Source organism: Salvelinus fontinalis, chromosome 28, assembly GCF_029448725.1.
Source record: "Salvelinus fontinalis isolate EN_2023a chromosome 28, ASM2944872v1, whole genome shotgun sequence".
NCBI classification, from domain to species: domain Eukaryota; kingdom Metazoa; phylum Chordata; class Actinopteri; order Salmoniformes; family Salmonidae; genus Salvelinus; species Salvelinus fontinalis.
This window is the reverse complement of record NC_074692.1, coordinates 32,916,835-32,941,526: the sequence shown is the minus strand read 5'-3', so window position 1 is coordinate 32,941,526 and position 24,692 is coordinate 32,916,835. Positions and strand designations below refer to the sequence as shown.

Here is a 24,692-nt window from a genome sequence, read left to right as displayed (position 1 = left end):
CCCACCAATACAATACCGTATTCTACACCCTATTCACCCCCCCACCAATACAATACCGTATTCTACACCCTATTCACCCCCCCACCAATACAATACAGTATTCTACACCCTATTCACCCCCCCACCAATACAATACAGTATTCTACACCTCATTCACCCCCCACCAATACAATACAGTATTCTACACCTCATTCACCCCCCACCAATACAATACAGTATTCTACACCTCATTCACCCCCCACCAATACAATACCGTATTCTACACCTCATTCACCCCCCACCAATACAATACCGTATTCTACACCCTATTCCCCCCCACCAATACAATACCGTATTCTACACCCTATTCACCCCCCCACCAATACAATACAGTATTCTACACCCTATTCACCCCCCCACCAATACAATACAGTATTCTACACCTCATTCACCCCCCACCAATACAATACAGTATTCTACACCTCATTCACCCCCCACCAATACAATACAGTATTCTACACCTCATTCACCCCCCACCAATACAATACCGTATTCTACACCTCATTCACCCCCCACCAATACAATACCGTATTCTACACCCTATTCCCCCCCACCAATACAATACCGTATTCTACACCTCATTCACCCCCCACCAATACAATACCGTATTCTACACCTCATTCACCCCCCCACCAATACAATACCGTATTCTACACCTCATTCACCCCCCACCAATACAATACCGTATTCTACACCCTATTCCCCCCCACCAATACAATACAGTATTCTACACCTCATTCACCCCCCACCAATACAATACCGTATTCTACACCTCATTCACCCCCCACCAATACAATACCGTATTCTACACCTCATTCACCCCCCCACCAATACAATACAGTGTTCTACACCCTATTCCCCCCCCACCAATACAATACAGTGTTCTACACCCTATTCCCCCCCCACCAATACAATACCGTATTCTACACCTCATTCACCCCCCACCAATACAATACCGTATTCTACACCTCATTCACCCCCCCACCAATACAATACCGTATTCTACACCCTATTCACCCCCCCCACCAATACAATACCGTATTCTACACCCTATTCACCCCCCCACCAATACAATACCGTATTCTACCCCCTATTCACCCCCCTACCAATACAATACCGTATTCTACACCCTATTCACCCCCCCACCAATACAATACAGTATTCTACACCCTATTCACCCCCCAACCAATACAATACAGTATTCTACACCTCATTCACCCCCCCACCAATACAATACAGTATTCTACACCCTATTCCCCCCCCACCAATACAATACAGTATTCTACACCTCATTCACCCCCCACCAATACAATACCGTATTCTACACCTCATTCACCCCCCCACCAATACAATACCGTATTCTACACCCCATTCACCCCCCACCAATACAATACAGTGTTCTACACCCTATTCCCCCCCCACCAATACAATACCGTATTCTACACCTCATTCACCCCCCACCAATACAATACCGTATTCTACACCTCATTCAACCCCCCACCAATACAATACCGTATTCTACACCTCATTCACCCCCCCCACCAATACAATACCGTATTCTACACCCTATTCACCCCTTCACCAATACAATACCATATTCTACACCCCATTCACCCCTTCACTAATACAATACCGTATTCTACACCCTATTCACCCCCCCACCAATACAATACCGTATTCTACACCCTATTCACCCCCCCACCAATACAATACCATATTCTACACCTCATTCACCCCCCCCCCACCAATACAATACCGTATTCTACACCCTATTCACCCCCCACCAATACAATACCGTATTCTACACCTCATTCACCCCCCCCCCACCAATACAATACCGTATTCTACACCCTATTCACCCCCCCACCAATACAATACCGTATTCTACACCCTATTCACCCCTTCACCAATACAATACCGTATTCTACACCCTATTCACCCCTTCACTAATACAATACCGTATTCTACACCCTATTCACCCCCTCACTAATACAATACCGTATTCTACACCCTATTCACCCCTTCACTAATACAATACCGTATTCTACACCCTATTCACCCCCTCACTAATACAATACCGTATTCTACACCCTATTCACCCCTTCACCAATACAATACAGTATTCTACACCTCATTCACCCCCCACCAATACAATACAGTATTCTACACCTCATTCACCCCCCCACCAATACAATACAGTGTTCTACACCCTATTCCCCCCCCACCAATACAATACAGTGTTCTACACCCTATTCCCCCCCCACCAATACAATACCGTATTCTACACCTCATTCACCCCCCACCAATACAATACCGTATTCTACACCTCATTCACCCCCCCACCAATACAATACCGTATTCTACACCCTATTCACCCCCCCCACCAATACAATACCGTATTCTACACCCTATTCACCCCCCCACCAATACAATACCGTATTCTACCCCCTATTCACCCCCCCACCAATACAATACCGTATTCTACACCCTATTCACCCCCCTACCAATACAATACCGTATTCTACACCCTATTCACCCCCCCACCAGTACAATACAGTATTCTACACCCTATTCACCCCCCCCACCAATACAATACAGTATTCTACACCTCATTCACCCCCCCACCAATACAATACAGTATTCTACACCCTATTCCCCCCCCACCAATACAATACAGTATTCTACACCTCATTCACCCCCCACCAATACAATACCGTATTCTACACCTCATTCACCCCCCCACCAATACAATACCGTATTCTACACCTCATTCACCCCCCCACCAATACAATACAGTGTTCTACACCCTATTCCCCCCCCACCAATACAATACCGTATTCTACACCTCATTCACCCCCCACCAATACAATACCGTATTCTACACCTCATTCAACCCCCCACCAATACAATACCGTATTCTACACCTCATTCACCCCCCACCAATACAATACAGTATTCTACACCTCATTCACCCCCCCCCCACCAATACAATACAGTATTCTACACCTCATTCACCCCCCACCAATACAATACCGTATTCTACACCTCATTCACCCCCCACCAATACAATACAGTATTCTACACCTCATTCACCCCCCCCCACCAATACAATACCGTATTCTACACCCTATTCACCCCTTCACCAATACAATACCATATTCTACACCCCATTCACCCCTTCACTAATACAATACCGTATTCTACACCCTATTCACCCCCCCACCAATATAATACCGTATTCTACACCCTATTCACCCCCCTACCAATACAATACCGTATTCTACACCCTATTCACCCCTTCACTAATACAATACCGTATTCTACACCCTATTCACCCCCCCACCAATACAATACCGTATTCTACACCCTATTCACCCCCCCACCAATACAATACCATATTCTACACCTCATTCACCCCCCCCCACCAATACAATACCGTATTCTACACCCTATTCACCCCCCCACCAATACAATACCGTATTCTACACCCTATTCACCCCTTCACCAATACAATACCGTATTCTACACCCTATTCACCCCTTCACTAATACAATACCGTATTCTACACCCTATTCACCCCCTCACTAATACAATACTGTATTCTACACCCTATTCACCCCTTCACTAATACAATACCGTATTCTACACCCTATTCACCCCCTCACTAATACAATACCGTATTCTACACCCTATTCACCCCTTCACCAATACAATACCATATTCTACACCCTATTCACCCCTTCACCAATACAATACCGTATTCTACACCTCATTCACCCCCCCACCAATACAATACCATATTCTACACCTCATTCACCCCCCCCACCAATACAATACAGCATTCTACACCCCATTCACCCCCTCACTAATACAATACAGTATTGTACACCCTATTCACCCCCCCACCAATACAATACCGCATTCTACACCCTATTCACCCCCCCACCAATACAATACCGTATTATACACCCATTCGCCCCCTCACCCTCTCACCCTCTCTCTACGTAGCAACTGAAACCATTAGAAAAACATTGGATAGGGTTTTATGGTAAATTGCATACAGCATAATAGTCAACATATGGTGTCTGTTAACCTTATAAGCCCACTCAACTTTTTATTTTCTCCTGTCCTTTTTTCTGTTTTCTCTCATTTTTCTATGTCCCTCTGGATAGATTGAAGCCACAGCGGGCATGAAGAAGGTAAGCTGTGGTAGAGACCAGATCAGACAGGTTGAGACAGTGAAGAAGGTAAGCTGTGGTAGAGACCAGATCAGACAGGTTGAGACAGTGAAGAAGGTAAGCTGTGGTAGAGACCAGGTCAGACAGGTTGAGACAGTGAAGAAGGTAGACTGAGGTAGAGACCAGATCAGACAGGTTGAGACAGTAAAGGAGGTAAGCTGTGGTAGAGACCAGGTCAGACAGGTTGAGACAGTGAAGAAGGTAGTCTGTGGTAGAGACCAGGGATATCTCCTGCAGGGATTTGTCTCACAATAGGTATATGTCTCACAACAGGGATATGTCTCACAATAGGGATATGTCTCACAATAGGGATATGTCTCACAATAGGGATATGTCTCACAATAGGGATATGTCTCACAACAGGGATATGTCTCACAATAGGGATATGTCTCACAACAGGGATATGTCTCACAACAGGGATATGTCTCACAATAGGGATATGTCTCACAACAGGGATATGTCTCACAATAGGGATATGTCTCACAATAGGGATATGTCTCACAATAGGGATATGTCTCACAATAGGGATATGTCTCACAACAGGGATATGTCTCACAATAGGGATATGTCTCACAATAGGGATATGTCTCACAACAGGGATATGTCTCACAATAGGGATATGTCTCACAACAGGGATATGTCTCACAATAGGGATATATCTAACAATAGGGTACTGTTGTATCCCCAGTACCTTGGTCAGGAACCACATTAATATTCGATTGTACCTTTGAGTTAATTTATTATTGGTTGTGCCTAAAGAAAATGACGGTTACTGTATATTTATATATCCTTTAAAAAGCCCAATGCCCCCTAGCCACACTACCGATTATGGGCCTCTGTCATCAGCCACCACACCAGCAGGTGGCACTAATCACATGGTGATATTATAATAAGGCGGTATTTTACAGTCGTGGCCAAAAGTTTTGAGAATGACACAAATATACATTTTCACAAAGTCTGCTGCCTCAGTTTGAATGATGGCAATTTGCATATACTCCAGAATGTTATGAAGAGTGATCAGATGAATTGCAATTGCGAAGTCCCTATTTGCCATGCAAATTAACTGAATCCCCCCCCAAATATTTCTACTGCATTTCAGCACTGCCACAAAAGGACCAGCTGACATCATGTCAGTGATTCTCTTGTTAACACAGGTGTGAGTGTTGACGAGGACAGGGCTGGAGATCACTCTGTCATGCTGATTGAGTTCGAATAACAGACTGGAAGCTTCAAAAGGAGGGTGGTGCTTGGAATCATTGTTCTTCCTCTGTCAACCATGGTTGCCTGCAAGGAAACACGTGCCGTCATCATTGCTTTGCACAAAAAGGGCTTCACAGGCAAGGATATTGCTGCCAGTAAGATTGCACCTAAATCAACCATTTATCGGATCATCAAGAACTTCAAGGAGAGCGGTTCACTTGTTGCGAAGAAGGCTTCAGGGCGCCCAAGAAAGTCCAGCAAGCGCCAGGACCGTCTCCTAAAGTTGATTCACCTGCGGGATTGGGTTACCACCTTTACAGAGCTTGCTCAGTAATGGCAGCAGGCAGATGTAAGTGTATCTGCACGCACAGTGAGGTGAAGACTTTTGGAGAATGGCCTGGTGTCAAGAAGGGCAGCAAAGAAGCCACTTCTCTCCAGGAAAAAAATCAGGGACAGACTGATATTCTGCTAAAGGTACAGGGATTGGACTGCTGTGGGCTGGAGTCTAGTCATTTTCTCTGAAGAATCCCCTTTCCGATTGTTTGGGGTATCCGGAAAAAAGTTTGTCCGGAGAAGACAAGGTGAGCGCTACCATCAGTCCTGTGTCATGCCAACAGTAAAGCATCCTGAGACCATTCATGTGTGGAGTTGCTTCTCAGCCAAGGGAGTGGGCTCACTCACAATTTTGCCTAAGAACACAGCCATGAATAAAGAATGGTACCAACACATCCTCCGAGAGCAACTTCTCCCAACCATCCAGGAACAGTTTGGTGATGAACAATGCCTTTTCCAGCATGATGGAGCACCTTGCCATAAGGCAAAGAGGGATATTGTTAACGTCAGGCCTGCAGTAAATGAACGAGGGTCAGGAGGGATATTGTTAACGTCAGGCCTGCAGTAAATGAACGAGGGTCAGGAGGATATTGTTAACGTCAGGCCTGCAGTAAATGAACGAGGGTCAGGAGGGATATTGTTAACGTCAGGCCTGCAGTAAATGAACGAGGGTCAGGAGGGATATTGTTAACGTCAGGCCTGCAGTAAATGAACGAGGGTCAGGAGGGATATTGTTAACGTCAGGCCTGCAGTAAATGAACGAGGGTCAGGAGGGATATTGTTAACGTCAGGCCTGCAGTAAATGAACGAGGGTCAGGAGGGATATTGTTAACGTCAGGCCTGCAGTAAATGAACGAGGGTCAGGAGGGATATTGTTAACGTCAGGCCTGCAGTAAATGAACGAGGGTCAGGAGGGATATTGTTAACGTCAGGCCTGCAGTAAATGAACGAGGGTCAGGAGGGATATTGTTAACGTCAGGCCTGCAGTAAATGAACGAGGGTCAGGAGGATATTGTTAACGTCAGGCCTGCAGTAAATGAACGAGGGTCAGGAGGGATATTGTTAACGTCAGGCCTGCAGTAAATGAACGAGGGTCAGGAGGATATTGTTAACGTCAGGCCTGCACTGCGGATGCCTTGTTTCAATCAGAGTGAAGTGGAGAGCCTTGGTCTCATGGTAAACAACACTCAGATCCAATGCTAGAACAGCTGTCATGGTTTCCTTCTGTCAGACTGAAATTATTTCTGAGGTGTGTACTGTGCAGAGGGGTTTTAGTGAGAGTCCTTCTTTATGCAAGTGGGGAGGAGAATGTTCTACACTAGAGTTTTCCTTTGTTTCCTCTTCAGTGATATTCTGGTTCAACTCAGAATAGGTCACTCCTTGTGAAAATCCTTTACTTTGGTAGGGTCCTGTATGTGGAGCAATTCTATACTGTATTACCTGGTGAGACAGGTACTGCGCATGTATGAGATGTGAGTCGAGCACTGACGACAACGGGAATACTTGACTAACCTGCCATTACCTCTCTCTTTTACTTTCCTTCTCTCTCTATCTCTTACTCTCATTTTCTCTCTCTATATATCTCTATCTTACGCTCCTTTTCTCTCTCTCTCTCTTGCTCTCTTCCCTCTCTGTAGCTGGATTCGGAGGCTGCGGACATCTTGAATGACCTGCAGGTCAAACTGGCCACCGTCCTGGACAATCTGAGCGCCATGTTCGGCAAGAGGTGAGCCAATCAGAAACACAGCTCTGACTGCATGTGTGGGTTTGGATGTGGGTACACAGACCCGCGAGCCACTGCAGCCCCTCATGATGAGTTCAGGTTTTTTGTGTCCCACAGCCCCAAAATGGCCCATCCCAGGTCTACAGGGTGATAGGTAGCTCAGACCTCCTACTCTAGTCTACATGGTGATAGGTAGCTCAGACCTCCTACTCCAATGTACAGGGTGATAGGTAGCTCAGTCCTCCTACTCTAGTCTACAGGGTGATAGGTAGCTCAGACCTCCTACTCTAGTCTACAGGGTGATAGGTAGCTCAGACCTCCTACTCTACTCTACAGGGTGATAGGTAGCTCAGACCTCGTACTCTAGTCTACAGGGTGATAGGTAGCTCAGTCCTCCTACTCTACAGGGTGATAGGTAGCTCAGACCTCCTACTCTAGTCTACATGGTGATAGGTAGCTCAGACCTCCTACTCCAATCTACAGGGTGATAGGTAGCTCAGTCCTCCTACTCTAGTCTACAGGGTGATAGGTAGCTCAGACCTCGTACTCTAGTCTACAGGGTGATAGGTAGCTCAGTCCTCCTACTCTACTCTACAGGGTGATAGGTAGCTCAGACCTCGTACTCTAGTCTACAGGGTGATAGGTAGCTCAGTCCTCCTACTCTACAGGGTGATAGGTAGCTCAGACCTCCTACTCTAGTCTACAGGGTGATAGGTAGCTCAGACCTCCTACTCTAATCTACAGGGTGATAGGTAGCTCAGACCTCCTACTCTACAGGGTGATAGGTAGCTCAGTCCTCCTACTCTAGTCTACAGGGTGATAGGTAGCTCAGACCTCCTAGTCTACAGGGTGATAGGTAGCTCAGACCTCCTACTCTAGTCTACAGGGTGATAGGTAGCTCAGACCTCCTACTCTACAGGGTGATAGGTAGCTCAGACCTCCTACTCTAGTCTACAGGGTGATAGGTAGCTCAGACCTCCTACTCTAGTCTACAGGGTGATAGGTAGCTCAGACCTCCTACTCTAGTCTACAGGGTGATAGGTAGCTCAGACCTCGTACTCTAGTCTACAGGGTGATAGGTAGCTCAGTCCTCCTACTCTACAGGGTGATAGGTAGCTCAGACCTCCTACTCTAGTCTACAGGGTGATAGGTAGCTCAGACCTCCTACTCTAATCTACAGGGTGATAGGTAGCTCAGACCTCCTACTCTAGTCTACAGGGTGATAGGTAGCTCAGTCCTCCTACTCTAGTCTACAGGGTGATAGGTAGCTCAGACCTCCTACTCTAATCTACAGGGTGATAGGTAGCTCAGACCTCCTACTCTACTCTACAGGGTGATAGGTAGCTCAGACCTCCTACTCTACAGGGTGATAGGTAGCTCAGACCTCCTACTCTACAGGGTGATAGGTAGCTCAGACCTCCTACTCTAATCTACATGGTGATAGGTAGCTCAGACCTCCTACTTTAATCTACAGGGTGATAGGTAGCTCAGACCTCCTACTCTAATCTACAGGGTGATCGGTAGCTCAGACCTCCTACTCTACAGGGTGATAGGTAGCTCAGTCCTCCTACTCTAGTCTACAGGGTGATAGGTAGCTCAGACCTCCTACTCTAATCTACAGGGTGATAGGTAGCTCAGACCTCGTACTCTAGTCTACAGGGTGATAGGTAGCTCAGACCTCCTACTCTACAGGGTGATAGGTAGCTCAGACCTCCTACTCTAATCTACAGGGTGATAGGTAGCTCAGACCTCCTACTCTACTCTACAGGGTGATAGGTAGCTCAGACCTCCTACTCTACTCTACAGGGTGATAGGTAGCTCAGACCTCCTACTCTAATCTACAGGGTGATAGGTAGCTCAGACCTCCTACTCTACAGGGTGATAGGTAGCTCAGTCCTCCTACTCTAGTCTACAGGGTGATAGGTAGCTCAGACCTCCTACTCTAATCTACAGGGTGATAGGTAGCTCAGACCTCGTACTCTAGTCTACAGGGTGATAGGTAGCTCAGACCTCCTACTCTACAGGGTGATAGGTAGCTCAGACCTCCTACTCTAATCTACAGGGTGATAGGTAGCTCAGACCTCCTACTCTACTCTACAGGGTGATAGGTAGCTCAGACCTCCTACTCTAATCTACAGGGTGATAGGTAGCTCAGACCTCCTACTCTACAGGGTGATAGGTAGCTCAGACCTGCTACTCTACAGGGTGATAGGTAGCTCAGACCTCCTACTCTACAGGGTGATAGGTAGCTCAGACCTCCTACTCTAGTCTACATGGTGATAGGTAGCTCAGACCTCCTACTCCAATCTACAGGGTGATAGGTAGCTCAGTCCTCCTACTCTAGTCTACAGGGTGATAGGTAGCTCAGACCTCGTACTCTAGTCTACAGGGTGATAGGTAGCTCAGTCCTCCTACTCTACTCTACAGGGTGATAGGTAGCTCAGACCTCGTACTCTAGTCTACAGGGTGATAGGTAGCTCAGTCCTCCTACTCTACAGGGTGATAGGTAGCTCAGACCTCCTACTCTAGTCTACAGGGTGATAGGTAGCTCAGACCTCCTACTCTAATCTACAGGGTGATAGGTAGCTCAGACCTCCTACTCTACAGGGTGATAGGTAGCTCAGTCCTCCTACTCTAGTCTACAGGGTGATAGGTAGCTCAGACCTCCTAGTCTACAGGGTGATAGGTAGCTCAGACCTCCTACTCTAGTCTACAGGGTGATAGGTAGCTCAGACCTCCTACTCTACAGGGTGATAGGTAGCTCAGACCTCCTACTCTAGTCTACAGGGTGATAGGTAGCTCAGACCTCCTACTCTAGTCTACAGGGTGATAGGTAGCTCAGACCTCCTACTCTAGTCTACAGGGTGATAGGTAGCTCAGACCTCGTACTCTAGTCTACAGGGTGATAGGTAGCTCAGTCCTCCTACTCTACAGGGTGATAGGTAGCTCAGACCTCCTACTCTAGTCTACAGGGTGATAGGTAGCTCAGACCTCCTACTCTAATCTACAGGGTGATAGGTAGCTCAGACCTCCTACTCTAGTCTACAGGGTGATAGGTAGCTCAGTCCTCCTACTCTAGTCTACAGGGTGATAGGTAGCTCAGACCTCCTACTCTAATCTACAGGGTGATAGGTAGCTCAGACCTCCTACTCTACTCTACAGGGTGATAGGTAGCTCAGACCTCCTACTCTACAGGGTGATAGGTAGCTCAGACCTCCTACTCTACAGGGTGATAGGTAGCTCAGACCTCCTACTCTAATCTACAGGGTGATAGGTAGCTCAGACCTCCTACTCTAATCTACAGGGTGATAGGTAGCTCAGACCTTCTACTCTAATCTACAGGGTGATCGGTAGCTCAGACCTCCTACTCTACAGGGTGATAGGTAGCTCAGTCCTCCTACTCTAGTCTACAGGGTGATAGGTAGCTCAGACCTCCTACTCTAATCTACAGGGTGATAGGTAGCTCAGACCTCGTACTCTAGTCTACAGGGTGATAGGTAGCTCAGACCTCCTACTCTACAGGGTGATAGGTAGCTCAGACGTCCTACTCTAATCTACAGGGTGATAGGTAGCTCAGACCTCCTACTCTACTCTACAGGGTGATAGGTAGCTCAGACCTCCTACTCTACTCTACAGGGTGATAGGTAGCTCAGACCTCCTACTCTAATCTACAGGGTGATAGGTAGCTCAGACCTCCTACTCTACAGGGTGATAGGTAGCTCAGTCCTCCTACTCTAGTCTACAGGGTGATAGGTAGCTCAGACCTCCTACTCTAATCTACAGGGTGATAGGTAGCTCAGACCTCGTACTCTAGTCTACAGGGTGATAGGTAGCTCAGACCTCCTACTCTACAGGGTGATAGGTAGCTCAGACCTCCTACTCTAATCTACAGGGTGATAGGTAGCTCAGACCTCCTACTCTACTCTACAGGGTGATAGGTAGCTCAGACCTCCTACTCTAATCTACAGGGTGATAGGTAGCTCAGACCTCCTACTCTACAGGGTGATAGGTAGCTCAGACCTGCTACTCTACAGGGTGATAGGTAGCTCAGACCTCCTACTCTACAGGGTGATAGGTAGCTCAGACCTCCTACTCTACTCTACAGGGTGATAGGTAGCTCAGACCTCCTACTCTACTCTACAGGGTGATAGGTAGCTCAGTCCTCCTACTCTACAGGGTGATAGGTAGCTCAGACCTCCTACTCTACAGGGTGATAGGTAGCTCAGACCTCCTACTCTACAGGGTGATAGGTAGCTCAGTCCTCCTACTCTAGTCTACAGGGTGATAGGTAGCTCAGACCTCCTACTCTGATCTACAGGGTGATAGGTAGCTCAGACCTCCTACTCTACAGGGTGATATGTAGCTCAGTCCTCCTACTCTACAGGGTGATAGGTAGCTCAGACCTCCTACTCTAGTCTACAGGGTGATAGGTAGCTCAGACCTCCTACTCTACAGGGTGATAGGTAGCTCAGACCTCCTACTCTACAGGGTGATAGGTAGCTCAGTCCTCCTACTCTAGTCTACAGGGTGATAGGTAGCTCAGACCTCCTACTCTACAGGGTGGTAGGAAGCTCAGACCTCCTACTCTACTCTACAGGGTGATAGGTAGCTCAGACCTCCTACTCTAATCTACAGGGTGATAGGTAGCTCAGACCTCCTACTCTAGTCTACAGGGTGATAGGTAGCTCAGACCCCCTACTCTACAGGGTGATAGGTAGCTCAGACCTCCTACTCTACAGGGTGATGGGTAGCTCAGTCCTCCTACTCTACTCTACAGGGTGATAGGTAGCTCAGACCTCCTACTCTACAGGGTGATAGGTAGCTCAGACCTCCTACTCTACAGGGTGATAGGTAGCTCAGACCTCCTACTCTAGTCTACAGGGTGATAGGTAGCTCAGACCTCCTACTCTACAGGGTGATAGGTAGCTCAGACCTCCTACTCTACAGGGTGATAGGTAGCTCAGACCTGCTACTCTACAGGGTGATAGGTAGCTCAGACCTCCTACTCTACTCTACAGGGTGATAGGTAGCTCAGACCTCCTACTCTACAGGGTGATAGGTAGCTCAGAACACCTACTCTACAGGGTGATAGGTAGCTCAGACCTCCTACTCTACAGGGTGATAGGTAGTTCAGACCTCTTACTCTACTCTACAGGGTGATAGGTAGCTCAGACCTCCTACTCTACAGGGTGATAGGTTGCTCAGACCTCCTACTCTACTCTACAGGGTGATAGGTAGCTCAGACCTCCTACTCTACAGGGTGATAGGTAGCTCAGACCTCTTACTCTACTCTACAGGGTGATAGGTAGCTCAGACCTCCTACTCTACAGGGTGATAGGTTGCTCAGACCTCCTACTCTACTCTACAGGGTGATAGGTAGCTCAGACCTCCTACTCTAATCTACAGGGTGATAGGTAGCTCAGACCTCCTACTCTATAGGGTGATAGGTAGCTCAGACCTCTTACTCTACAGGGTGATAGGTAGCTCAGACCTCCTACTCTACAGGGTGATAGGTAGCTCAGACCTCCTACTCTACAGGGTGATAGGTAGCTCAGACCTCCTACTCTACTCTACAGGGTGATAGGTAGCTCAGACCTCCTACTCTACTCTACAGGGTGATAGGTAGCTCAGACCTCCTACTCTAGTCTACAGGGTGATAGGTAGCTCAGACCTCCTACTCTAGTCTACAGGGTGATAGGTAGCTCAGACCTCCTACTCTAATCTACAGGGTGATAGGTAGCTCAGACCTCCTACTCTAGTCTACAGGGTGATAGGTAGCTCAGACCTCCTACTCTAGTCTACAGGGTGATAGGTAGCTCAGACCTCCTACTCTAGTCTACAGGGTAATAGGTAGCTCAGACCTCCTACTCTACTCTACAGGGTGATAGGTAGCTCAGACCTCCTACTCTACAGGGTGATAGGTAGCTCAGACCTCCTAGTCTACAGGGTGATAGGTAGCTCAGACCTCCTACTCTACAGGGTGATAGGTAGCTCAGACCTCCTACTCTAATCTACAGGGTGATAGGAAGCTCAGACCTCCTACTCTACTCTACAGGGTGATAGGTAGCTCAGACCTCCTACTCTAGTCTACAGGGTGATAGGTAGCTCAGTCCTCCTACTCTAGTCTACATGGTGATAGGTAGCTCATACCTCCTTCTCCAATCTACAGGGTGATAGGTAGCTCAGACCTCCTACTCTACAGGGTGATAGGTAGCTCAGTCCTCCTACTCTAGTCTACAGGGTGATAGGTAGCTCAGACCTCTAACTCTCGTCTACAGGGTGATAGGTAGCTCAGTCCTCCTACTCTAGTCTACAGGGTGATAGGTAGCTCAGACCTCCTACTCCAATCTACAGGGTGATAGGTAGCTCAGACCTCCTACTCTACTCTACAGGGTGATAGGTAGCTCAGACCTCCTAATCTACAGGGTGATAGGTAGCTCAGACCTCCTGCTCTACAGGGTGATATGTAGCTCAGTCCTCCTACTCTACAGGGTGATAGGTAGCTCAGACCTCCTACTCTAGTCTACAGGGTGATAGGTAGCTCAGACCTCCTACTCTACAGGGTGATAGGTAGCTCAGACCTCCTACTCTACAGGGTGATAGGTAGCTCAGTCCTCCTACTCTAGTCTACAGGGTGATAGGTAGCTCAGACCTCCTACTCTACAGGGTGGTAGGAAGCTCAGACCTCCTACTCTACTCTACAGGGTGATAGGTAGCTCAGACCTCCTACTCTAATCTACAGGGTGATAGGTAGCTCAGACCTCCTACTCTAGTCTACAGGGTGATAGGTAGCTCAGACCCCCTACTCTACAGGGTGATAGGTAGCTCAGACCTCCTACTCTACAGGGTGATGGGTAGCTCAGTCCTCCTACTCTACTCTACAGGGTGATAGGTAGCTCAGACCTCCTACTCTACAGGGTGATAGGTAGCTCAGACCTCCTACTCTACAGGGTGATAGGTAGCTCAGACCTCCTACTCTAGTCTACAGGGTGATAGGTAGCTCAGACCTCCTACTCTACAGGGTGATAGGTAGCTCAGACCTCCTACTCTACAGGGTGATAGGTAGCTCAGACCTGCTACTCTACAGGGTGATAGGTAGCTCAGACCTCCTACTCTACTCTACAGGGTGATAGGTAGCTCAGACCTCCTACTCTACAGGGTGATAGGTAGCTCAGAACACCTACTCTACAGGGTGATAGGTAGCTCAGACCTCCTACTCTACAGGGTGATAGGTAGCTCAGACCTCTTACTCTACAGGGTGATAGGTTGCTCAGACCTCCTACTCTACTCTACAGGGTGATAGGTAGCTCAGACCTCCTACTCTAATCTACAGGGTGATAGGTAGCTCAGACCTCCTACTCTATAGGGTGATAGGTAGCTCAGACCTCTTACTCTACAGGGTCATAGGTAGCTCAGACCTCCTACTCTACAGGGTGATAGGTAGCTCAGACCTCCTACTCTACAGGGTGATAGGTAGCTCAGACCTCCTACTCTACTCTACAGGGTGATAGGTAGCTCAGACCTCCTACTCTACTCTACAGGGTGATAGGTAGCTCAGACCTCCTAATCTAGTCTACAGGGTGATAGGTAGCTCAGACCTCCTACTCTAGTCTACAGGGTGATAGGTAGCTCAGACCTCCTACTCTAATCTACAGGGTGATAGGTAGCTCAGACCTCGTACTCTAGTCTACAGGGTGATAGGTAGCTCAGACCTCCTACTCTACAGGGTGATAGGTAGCTCAGACCTCCTACTCTAATCTACAGGGTGATAGGTAGCTCAGACCTCCTACTCTACTCTACAGGGTGATAGGTAGCTCAGACCTCCTACTCTAATCTACAGGGTGATAGGTAGCTCAGACCTCCTACTCTACAGGGTGATAGGTAGCTCAGACCTGCTACTCTACAGGGTGATAGGTAGCTCAGACCTCCTACTCTACAGGGTGATAGGTAGCTCAGACCTCCTACTCTACTCTACAGGGTGATAGGTAGCTCAGACCTCCTACTCTACTCTACAGGGTGATAGGTAGCTCAGTCCTCCTACTCTACAGGGTGATAGGTAGCTCAGACCTCCTACTCTACAGGGTGATAGGTAGCTCAGACCTCCTACTCTACAGGGTGATAGGTAGCTCAGTCCTCCTACTCTAGTCTACAGGGTGATAGGTAGCTCAGACCTCCTACTCTAATCTACAGGGTGATAGGTAGCTCAGACCTCCTACTCTACAGGGTGATATGTAGCTCAGTCCTCCTACTCTACAGGGTGATAGGTAGCTCAGACCTCCTACTCTAGTCTACAGGGTGATAGGTAGCTCAGACCTCCTACTCTACAGGGTGATAGGTAGCTCAGACCTCCTACTCTACAGGGTGATAGGTAGCTCAGTCCTCCTACTCTAGTCTACAGGGTGATAGGTAGCTCAGACCTCCTACTCTACAGGGTGGTAGGAAGCTCAGACCTCCTACTCTACTCTACAGGGTGATAGGTAGCTCAGACCTCCTACTCTAATCTACAGGGTGATAGGTAGCTCAGACCTCCTACTCTAGTCTACAGGGTGATAGGTAGCTCAGACCCCCTACTCTACAGGGTGATAGGTAGCTCAGACCTCCTACTCTACAGGGTGATGGGTAGCTCAGTCCTCCTACTCTACTCTACAGGGTGATAGGTAGCTCAGACCTCCTACTCTACAGGGTGATAGGTAGCTCAGACCTCCTACTCTACAGGGTGATAGGTAGCTCAGACCTCCTACTCTAGTCTACAGGGTGATAGGTAGCTCAGACCTCCTACTCTACAGGGTGATAGGTAGCTCAGACCTCCTACTCTACAGGGTGATAGGTAGCTCAGACCTGCTACTCTACAGGGTGATAGGTAGCTCAGACCTCCTACTCTACTCTACAGGGTGATAGGTAGCTCAGACCTCCTACTCTACAGGGTGATAGGTAGCTCAGAACACCTACTCTACAGGGTGATAGGTAGCTCAGACCTCCTACTCTACAGGGTGATAGGTAGCTCAGACCTCTTACTCTACTCTACAGGGTGATAGGTAGCTCAGACCTCCTACTCTACAGGGTGATAGGTTGCTCAGACCTCCTACTCTACTCTACAGGGTGATAGGTAGCTCAGACCTCCTACTCTTCAGGGTGATAGGTAGCTCAGACCTCTTACTCTACTCTACAGGGTGATAGGTAGCTCAGACCTCCTACTCTACAGGGTGATAGGTTGCTCAGACCTCCTACTCTACTCTACAGGGTGATAGGTAGCTCAGACCTCCTACTCTAATCTACAGGGTGATAGGTAGCTCAGACCTCCTACTCCATAGGGTGATAGGTAGCTCAGACCTCTTACTCTACAGGGTGATAGGTAGCTCAGACCTCCTACTCTACAGGGTGATAGGTAGCTCAGACCTCCTACTCTACAGGGTGATAGGTAGCTCAGACCTCCTACTCTACTCTACAGGGTGATAGGTAGCTCAGACCTCCTACTCTACTCTACAGGGTGATAGGTAGCTCAGACCTCCTACTCTAGTCTACAGGGTGATAGGTAGCTCAGACCTCCTACTCTACAGGGTGATAGGTAGCTCAGACCTCCTACTCTAATCTACAGGGTGATAGGAAGCTCAGACCTCCTACTCTACTCTACAGGGTGATAGGTAGCTCAGACCTCCTACTCTAGTCTACAGGGTGATAGGTAGCTCAGTCCTCCTACTCTAGTCTACATGGTGATAGGTAGCTCATACCTCCTTCTCCAATCTACAGGGTGATAGGTAGCTCAGACCTCCTACTCTACAGGGTGATAGGTAGCTCAGTCCTCCTACTCTAGTCTACAGGGTGATAGGTAGCTCAGACCTCTAACTCTCGTCTACAGGGTGATAGGTAGCTCAGTCCTCCTACTCTAGTCTACAGGGTGATAGGTAGCTCAGACCTCCTACTCCAATCTACAGGGTGATAGGTAGCTCAGACCTCCTACTCTACTCTACAGGGTGATAGGTAGCTCAGACCTCCTAATCTACAGGGTGATAGGTAGCTCAGACCTCCTGCTCTACAGGGTGATATGTAGCTCAGTCCTCCTACTCTACAGGGTGATAGGTAGCTCAGACCTCCTACTCTAGTCTACAGGGTGATAGGTAGCTCAGACCTCCTACTCTACAGGGTGATAGGTAGCTCAGACCTCCTACTCTACAGGGTGATAGGTAGCTCAGTCCTCCTACTCTAGTCTACAGGGTGATAGGTAGCTCAGACCTCCTACTCTACAGGGTGGTAGGAAGCTCAGACCTCCTACTCTACTCTACAGGGTGATAGGTAGCTCAGACCTCCTACTCTAATCTACAGGGTGATAGGTAGCTCAGACCTCCTACTCTAGTCTACAGGGTGATAGGTAGCTCAGACCCCCTACTCTACAGGGTGATAGGTAGCTCAGACCTCCTACTCTACAGGGTGATGGGTAGCTCAGTCCTCCTACTCTACTCTACAGGGTGATAGGTAGCTCAGACCTCCTACTCTACAGGGTGATAGGTAGCTCAGACCTCCTACTCTACAGGGTGATAGGTAGCTCAGACCTCCTACTCTAGTCTACAGGGTGATAGGTAGCTCAGACCTCCTACTCTACAGGGTGATAGGTAGCTCAGACCTCCTACTCTACAGGGTGATAGGTAGCTCAGACCTGCTACTCTACAGGGTGATAGGTAGCTCAGACCTCCTACTCTACTCTACAGGGTGATAGGTAGCTCAGACCTCCTACTCTACAGGGTGATAGGTAGCTCAGAACACCTACTCTACAGGGTGATAGGTAGCTCAGACCTCCTACTCTACAGGGTGATAGGTAGCTCAGACCTCTTACTCTACAGGGTGATAGGTTGCTCAGACCTCCTACTCTACTCTACAGGGTGATAGGTAGCTCAGACCTCCTACTCTAATCTACAGGGTGATAGGTAGCTCAGACCTCCTACTCTATAGGGTGATAGGTAGCTCAGACCTCTTACTCTACAGGGTCATAGGTAGCTCAGACCTCCTACTCTACAGGGTGATAGGTAGCTCAGACCTCCTACTCTACAGGGTGATAGGTAGCTCAGACCTCCTACTCTACTCTACAGGGTGATAGGTAGCTCAGACCTCCTACTCTACTCTACAGGGTGATAGGTAGCTCAGACCTCCTAATCTAGTCTACAGGGTGATAGGTAGCTCAGACCTCCTACTCTAGTCTACAGGGTGATAGGTAGCTCAGACCTCCTACTCTAATCTACAGGGTGATAGGTAGCTCAGACCTCGTACTCTAGTCTACAGGGTGATAGGTAGCTCAGACCTCCTACTCTACAGGGTGATAGGTAGCTCAGACCTCCTACTCTAATCTACAGGGTGATAGGTAGCTCAGACCTCCTACTCTACTCTACAGGGTGATAGGTAGCTCAGACCTCCTACTCTAATCTACAGGGTGATAGGTAGCTCAGACCTCCTACTCTACAGGGTGATAGGTAGCTCAGACCTGCTACTCTACAGGGTGATAGGTAGCTCAGACCTCCTACTCTACAGGGTGATAGGTAGCTCAGACCTCCTACTCTACTCTACAGGGTGATAGGTAGCTCAGACCTCCTACTCTACTCTACAGGGTGATAGGTAGCTCAGTCCTCCTACTCTACAGGGTGATAGGTAGCTCAGACCTCCTACTCTACAGGGTGATAGGTAGCTCAGACCTCCTACTCTACAGGGTGATAGGTAGCTCAGTCCTCCTACTCTAGTCTACAGGGTGATAGGTAGCTCAGACCTCCTACTCTAATCTACAGGGTGATAGGTAGCTCAGACCTCCTACTCTACAGGGTGATATGTAGCTCAGTCCTCCTACTCTACAGGGTGATAGGTAGCTCAGACCTCCTACTCTAGTCTACAGGGTGATAGGTAGCTCAGACCTCCTACTCTACAGGGTGATAGGTAGCTCAGACCTCCTACTCTACAGGGTGATAGGTAGCTCAGTCCTCCTACTCTAGTCTACAGGGTGATAGGTAGCTCAGACCTCCTACTCTACAGGGTGGTAGGAAGCTCAGACCTCCTACTCTACTCTACAGGGTGATAGGTAGCTCAGACCTCCTACTCTAATCTACAGGGTGATAGGTAGCTCAGACCTCCTACTCTAGTCTACAGGGTGATAGGTAGCTCAGACCCCCTACTCTACAGGGTGATAGGTAGCTCAGACCTCCTACTCTACAGGGTGATGGGTAGCTCAGTCCTCCTACTCTACTCTACAGGGTGATAGGTAGCTCAGACCTCCTACTCTACAGGGTGATAGGTAGCTCAGACCTCCTACTCTACAGGGTGATAGGTAGCTCAGACCTCCTACTCTAGTCTACAGGGTGATAGGTAGCTCAGACCTCCTACTCTACAGGGTGATAGGTAGCTCAGACCTCCTACTCTACAGGGTGATAGGTAGCTCAGACCTGCTACTCTACAGGGTGATAGGTAGCTCAGACCTCCTACTCTACTCTACAGGGTGATAGGTAGCTCAGACCTCCTACTCTACAGGGTGATAGGTAGCTCAGAACACCTACTCTACAGGGTGATAGGTAGCTCAGACCTCCTACTCTACAGGGTGATAGGTAGCTCAGACCTCTTACTCTACTCTACAGGGTGATAGGTAGCTCAGACCTCCTACTCTACAGGGTGATAGGTTGCTCAGACCTCCTACTCTACTCTACAGGGTGATAGGTAGCTCAGACCTCCTACTCTTCAGGGTGATAGGTAGCTCAGACCTCTTACTCTACTCTACAGGGTGATAGGTAGCTCAGACCTCCTACTCTACAGGGTGATAGGTTGCTCAGACCTCCTACTCTACTCTACAGGGTGATAGGTAGCTCAGACCTCCTACTCTAATCTACAGGGTGATAGGTAGCTCAGACCTCCTACTCTATAGGGTGATAGGTAGCTCAGACCTCTTACTCTACAGGGTGATAGGTAGCTCAGACCTCCTACTCTACAGGGTGATAGGTAGCTCAGACCTCCTACTCTACAGGGTGATAGGTAGCTCAGACCTCCTACTCTACTCTACAGGGTGATAGGTAGCTCAGACCTCCTACTCTACTCTACAGGGTGATAGGTAGCTCAGACCTCCTACTCTAGTCTACAGGGTGATAGGTAGCTCAGACCTCCTACTCTAGTCTACAGGGTGATAGGTAGCTCAGACCTCCTACTCTAATCTACAGGGTGATAGGTAGCTCAGACCTCCTACTCTAGTCTACAGGGTGATAGGTAGCTCAGACCTCCTACTCTAGTCTACAGGGTGATAGGTAGCTCAGACCTCCTACTCTAGTCTACAGGGTAATAGGTAGCTCAGACCTCCTACTCTACTCTACAGGGTGATAGGTAGCTCAGACCTCCTACTCTACAGGGTGATAGGTAGCTCAGACCTCCTAGTCTACAGGGTGATAGGTAGCTCAGACCTCCTACTCTACAGGGTGATAGGTAGCTCAGACCTCCTACTCTAATCTACAGGGTGATAGGAAGCTCAGACCTCCTACTCTACTCTACAGGGTGATAGGTAGCTCAGACCTCCTACTCTAGTCTACAGGGTGATAGGTAGCTCAGTCCTCCTACTCTAGTCTACATGGTGATAGGTAGCTCATACCTCCTTCTCCAATCTACAGGGTGATAGGTAGCTCAGACCTCCTACTCTACAGGGTGATAGGTAGCTCAGTCCTCCTACTCTAGTCTACAGGGTGATAGGTAGCTCAGACCTCTAACTCTCGTCTACAGGGTGATAGGTAGCTCAGTCCTCCTACTCTAGTCTACAGGGTGATAGGTAGCTCAGACCTCCTACTCCAATCTACAGGGTGATAGGTAGCTCAGACCTCCTACTCTACTCTACAGGGTGATAGGTAGCTCAGACCTCCTAATCTACAGGGTGATAGGTAGCTCAGACCTCCTGCTCTACAGGGTGATATGTAGCTCAGTCCTCCTACTCTACAGGGTGATAGGTAGCTCAGACCTCCTACTCTAGTCTACAGGGTGATAGGTAGCTCAGACCTCCTACTCTACAGGGTGATAGGTAGCTCAGACCTCCTACTCTACAGGGTGATAGGTAGCTCAGTCCTCCTACTCTAGTCTACAGGGTGATAGGTAGCTCAGACCTCCTACTCTACAGGGTGGTAGGAAGCTCAGACCTCCTACTCTACTCTACAGGGTGATAGGTAGCTCAGACCTCCTACTCTAATCTACAGGGTGATAGGTAGCTCAGACCTCCTACTCTAGTCTACAGGGTGATAGGTAGCTCAGACCCCCTACTCTACAGGGTGATAGGTAGCTCAGACCTCCTACTCTACAGGGTGATGGGTAGCTCAGTCCTCCTACTCTACTCTACAGGGTGATAGGTAGCTCAGACCTCCTACTCTACAGGGTGATAGGTAGCTCAGACCTCCTACTCTACAGGGTGATAGGTAGCTCAGACCTCCTACTCTAGTCTACAGGGTGATAGGTAGCTCAGACCTCCTACTCTACAGGGTGATAGGTAGCTCAGACCTCCTACTCTACAGGGTGATAGGTAGCTCAGACCTGCTACTCTACAGGGTGATAGGTAGCTCAGACCTCCTACTCTACTCTACAGGGTGATAGGTAGCTCAGACCTCCTACTCTACAGGGTGATAGGTAGCTCAGAACACCTACTCTACAGGGTGATAGGTAGCTCAGACCTCCTACTCTACAGGGTGATAGGTAGCTCAGACCTCTTACTCTACAGGGTGATAGGTTGCTCAGACCTCCTACTCTACTCTACAGGGTGATAGGTAGCTCAGACCTCCTACTCTAATCTACAGGGTGATAGGTAGCTCAGACCTCCTACTCTATAGGGTGATAGGTAGCTCAGACCTCTTACTCTACAGGGTGATAGGTAGCTCAGACCTCCTACTCTACAGGGTGATAGGTAGCTCAGACCTCCTACTCTACAGGGTGATAGGTAGCTCAGACCTCCTACTCTACTCTACAGGGTGATAGGTAGCTCAGACCTCCTACTCTACTCTACAGGGTGATAGGTAGCTCAGACCTCCTAATCTAGTCTACAGGGTGATAGGTAGCTCAGACCTCCTACTCTAGTCTACAGGGTGATAGGTAGCTCAGACCTCCTACTCTAATCTACAGGGTGATAGGTAGCTCAGACCTCCTACTCTAGTCTACAGGGTGATAGGTAGCTCAGACCTCCTACTCTAGTCTACAGGGTGATAGGTAGCTCAGACCTCCTACTCTAGTCTACAGGGTAATAGGTAGCTCAGACCTCCTACTCTACTCTACAGGGTGATAGGTAGCTCAGACCTACTCTACAGGGTGATAGGTAGCTCAGACCTCCTAGTCTACAGGGTGATAGGTAGCTCAGACCTACTCTACAGGGTGATAGGTAGCTCAGACCTCCTACTCTAATCTACAGGGTGATAGGAAGCTCAGACCTCCTACTCTACTCTACAGGGTGATAGGTAGCTCAGACCTCCTACTCTAGTCTACAGGGTGATAGGTAGCTCAGTCCTCCTACTCTAGTCTACATGGTGATAGGTAGCTCATACCTCCTTCTCCAATCTACAGGGTGATAGGTAGCTCAGACCTCCTACTCTACAGGGTGATAGGTAGCTCAGTCCTCCTACTCTAGTCTACAGGGTGATAGGTACCTCAGACCTCTAACTCTAGTCTACAGGGTGATAGGTAGCTCAGTCCTCCTACTCTAGTCTACAGGGTGATAGGTAGCTCAGACCTCCTACTCCAATCTACAGGGTGATAGGTAGCTCAGACCTCCTACTCTACTCTACAGGGTGATAGGTAGCTCAGACCTCCTACTCTACAGGGTGATAGGTAGCTCAGACCTCCTACTCTACAGGGTGATAGGTAGCTCAGACCTCCTACTCTACAGGGTGATAGGTAGCACAGACCTCCTACTCTAGTCTACAGGGTGATAGGTAGCTCAGACCTCCTACTCTACAGGGTGATAGGTAGCTCAGACCTCCTAGTCTACAGGGTGATAGGTAGCTCAGACCTCCTACTATAGTCTACAGGGTGATAGGTAGCTCAGACCTGCTACTCTACTGGGTGATAGGTGGCTCAGACCTCCTAGTCTACAGGGTGATAGGTAGCTCAGACCTCCTACTCTACTCTACAGGGTGATAGGTAGCTCAGACCTCCTACTATAGTCTACAGGGTGATAGGTAGCTCAGACCTCCTACTCTACAGGGTGATAGGTAGCTCAGACCTCCTACTATAGTCTACAGGGTGATAGGTAGCTCAGACCCCCTACTCTACAGGGTGATAGGTAGCTCAGCCCTCCTACTCTACTCTACAGGGTGATAGGTAGCTCAGACCTCCTAGTCTACTCTACAGGGTGATAGGTAGCTCAGACCTCCTACTCTACAGGGTGATAGGTAGCTCAGACCTCCTACTCTACAGGGTGATAGGTAGCTCAGACCTCCTACTCTACTCTACAGGGTGATAGGTAGCTCAGACCTCCTACTCTACAGGGTGATAGGTAGCTCAGACCTCCTACTCTACAGGGTGATAGGTAGCTCAGACCTCCTACTCTAATCTACAGGGTGATAGGAAGCTCAGACCTCCTACTCTACTCTACAGGGTGATAGGTAGCTCAGACCTCCTACTCTAGTCTACAGGGTTATAGGTAGCTCAGTCCTCCTACTCTAGTCTACATGGTGATAGGTAGCTCATACCTCCTTCTCCAATCTACAGGGTGATAGGTAGCTCAGACCTCCTACTCTACAGGGTGATAGGTAGCTCAGACCTCCTACTCTAGTCTACAGGGTGATAGGTAGCTCAGACCTCTAACTCTAGTCTACAGGGTGATAGGTAGCTCAGTCCTCCTACTCTAGTCTACAGGGTGATAGGTAGCTCAGACCTCCTACTCCAATCTACATTGTGATAGGTAGCTCAGACCTCCTACTCTACTCTACAGGGTGATAGGTAGCTCAGACCTCCTACTCTACAGGGTGATAGGTAGCTCAGACCTCCTACTCTACAGGGTGATAGGTAGCTCAGACCTCCTACTCTAGTCTACATGGTGATAGGTAGCACAGACCTCCTACTCTAGTCTACAGGGTGATAGGTAGCTCAGACCTCCTACTCTACAGGGTGATAGGTTGCTCAGACCTCCTAGTCTACAGGGTGATAGGTAGCTCAGACCTCCTACTATAGTCTACAGGGTG

The 24,692-nt window shown here is 48.7% G+C and overlaps 1 protein-coding gene across 1 annotated transcript in view; it reads left to right on the top strand.

Moving 5' to 3' along the window:
- The window catches only part of LOC129826605 (protein unc-13 homolog B-like), a 154,748-nt gene that overhangs the window by 113,634 nt on the left and 16,422 nt on the right, over positions 1 to 24,692 (top strand). The window contains exon 24 of the mRNA XM_055887512.1: positions 7,448 to 7,536. Coding sequence (XP_055743487.1) covers positions 7,448 to 7,536 — 89 coding nt within the window. The remainder of the gene's footprint in view (positions 1 to 7,447; positions 7,537 to 24,692) is intronic.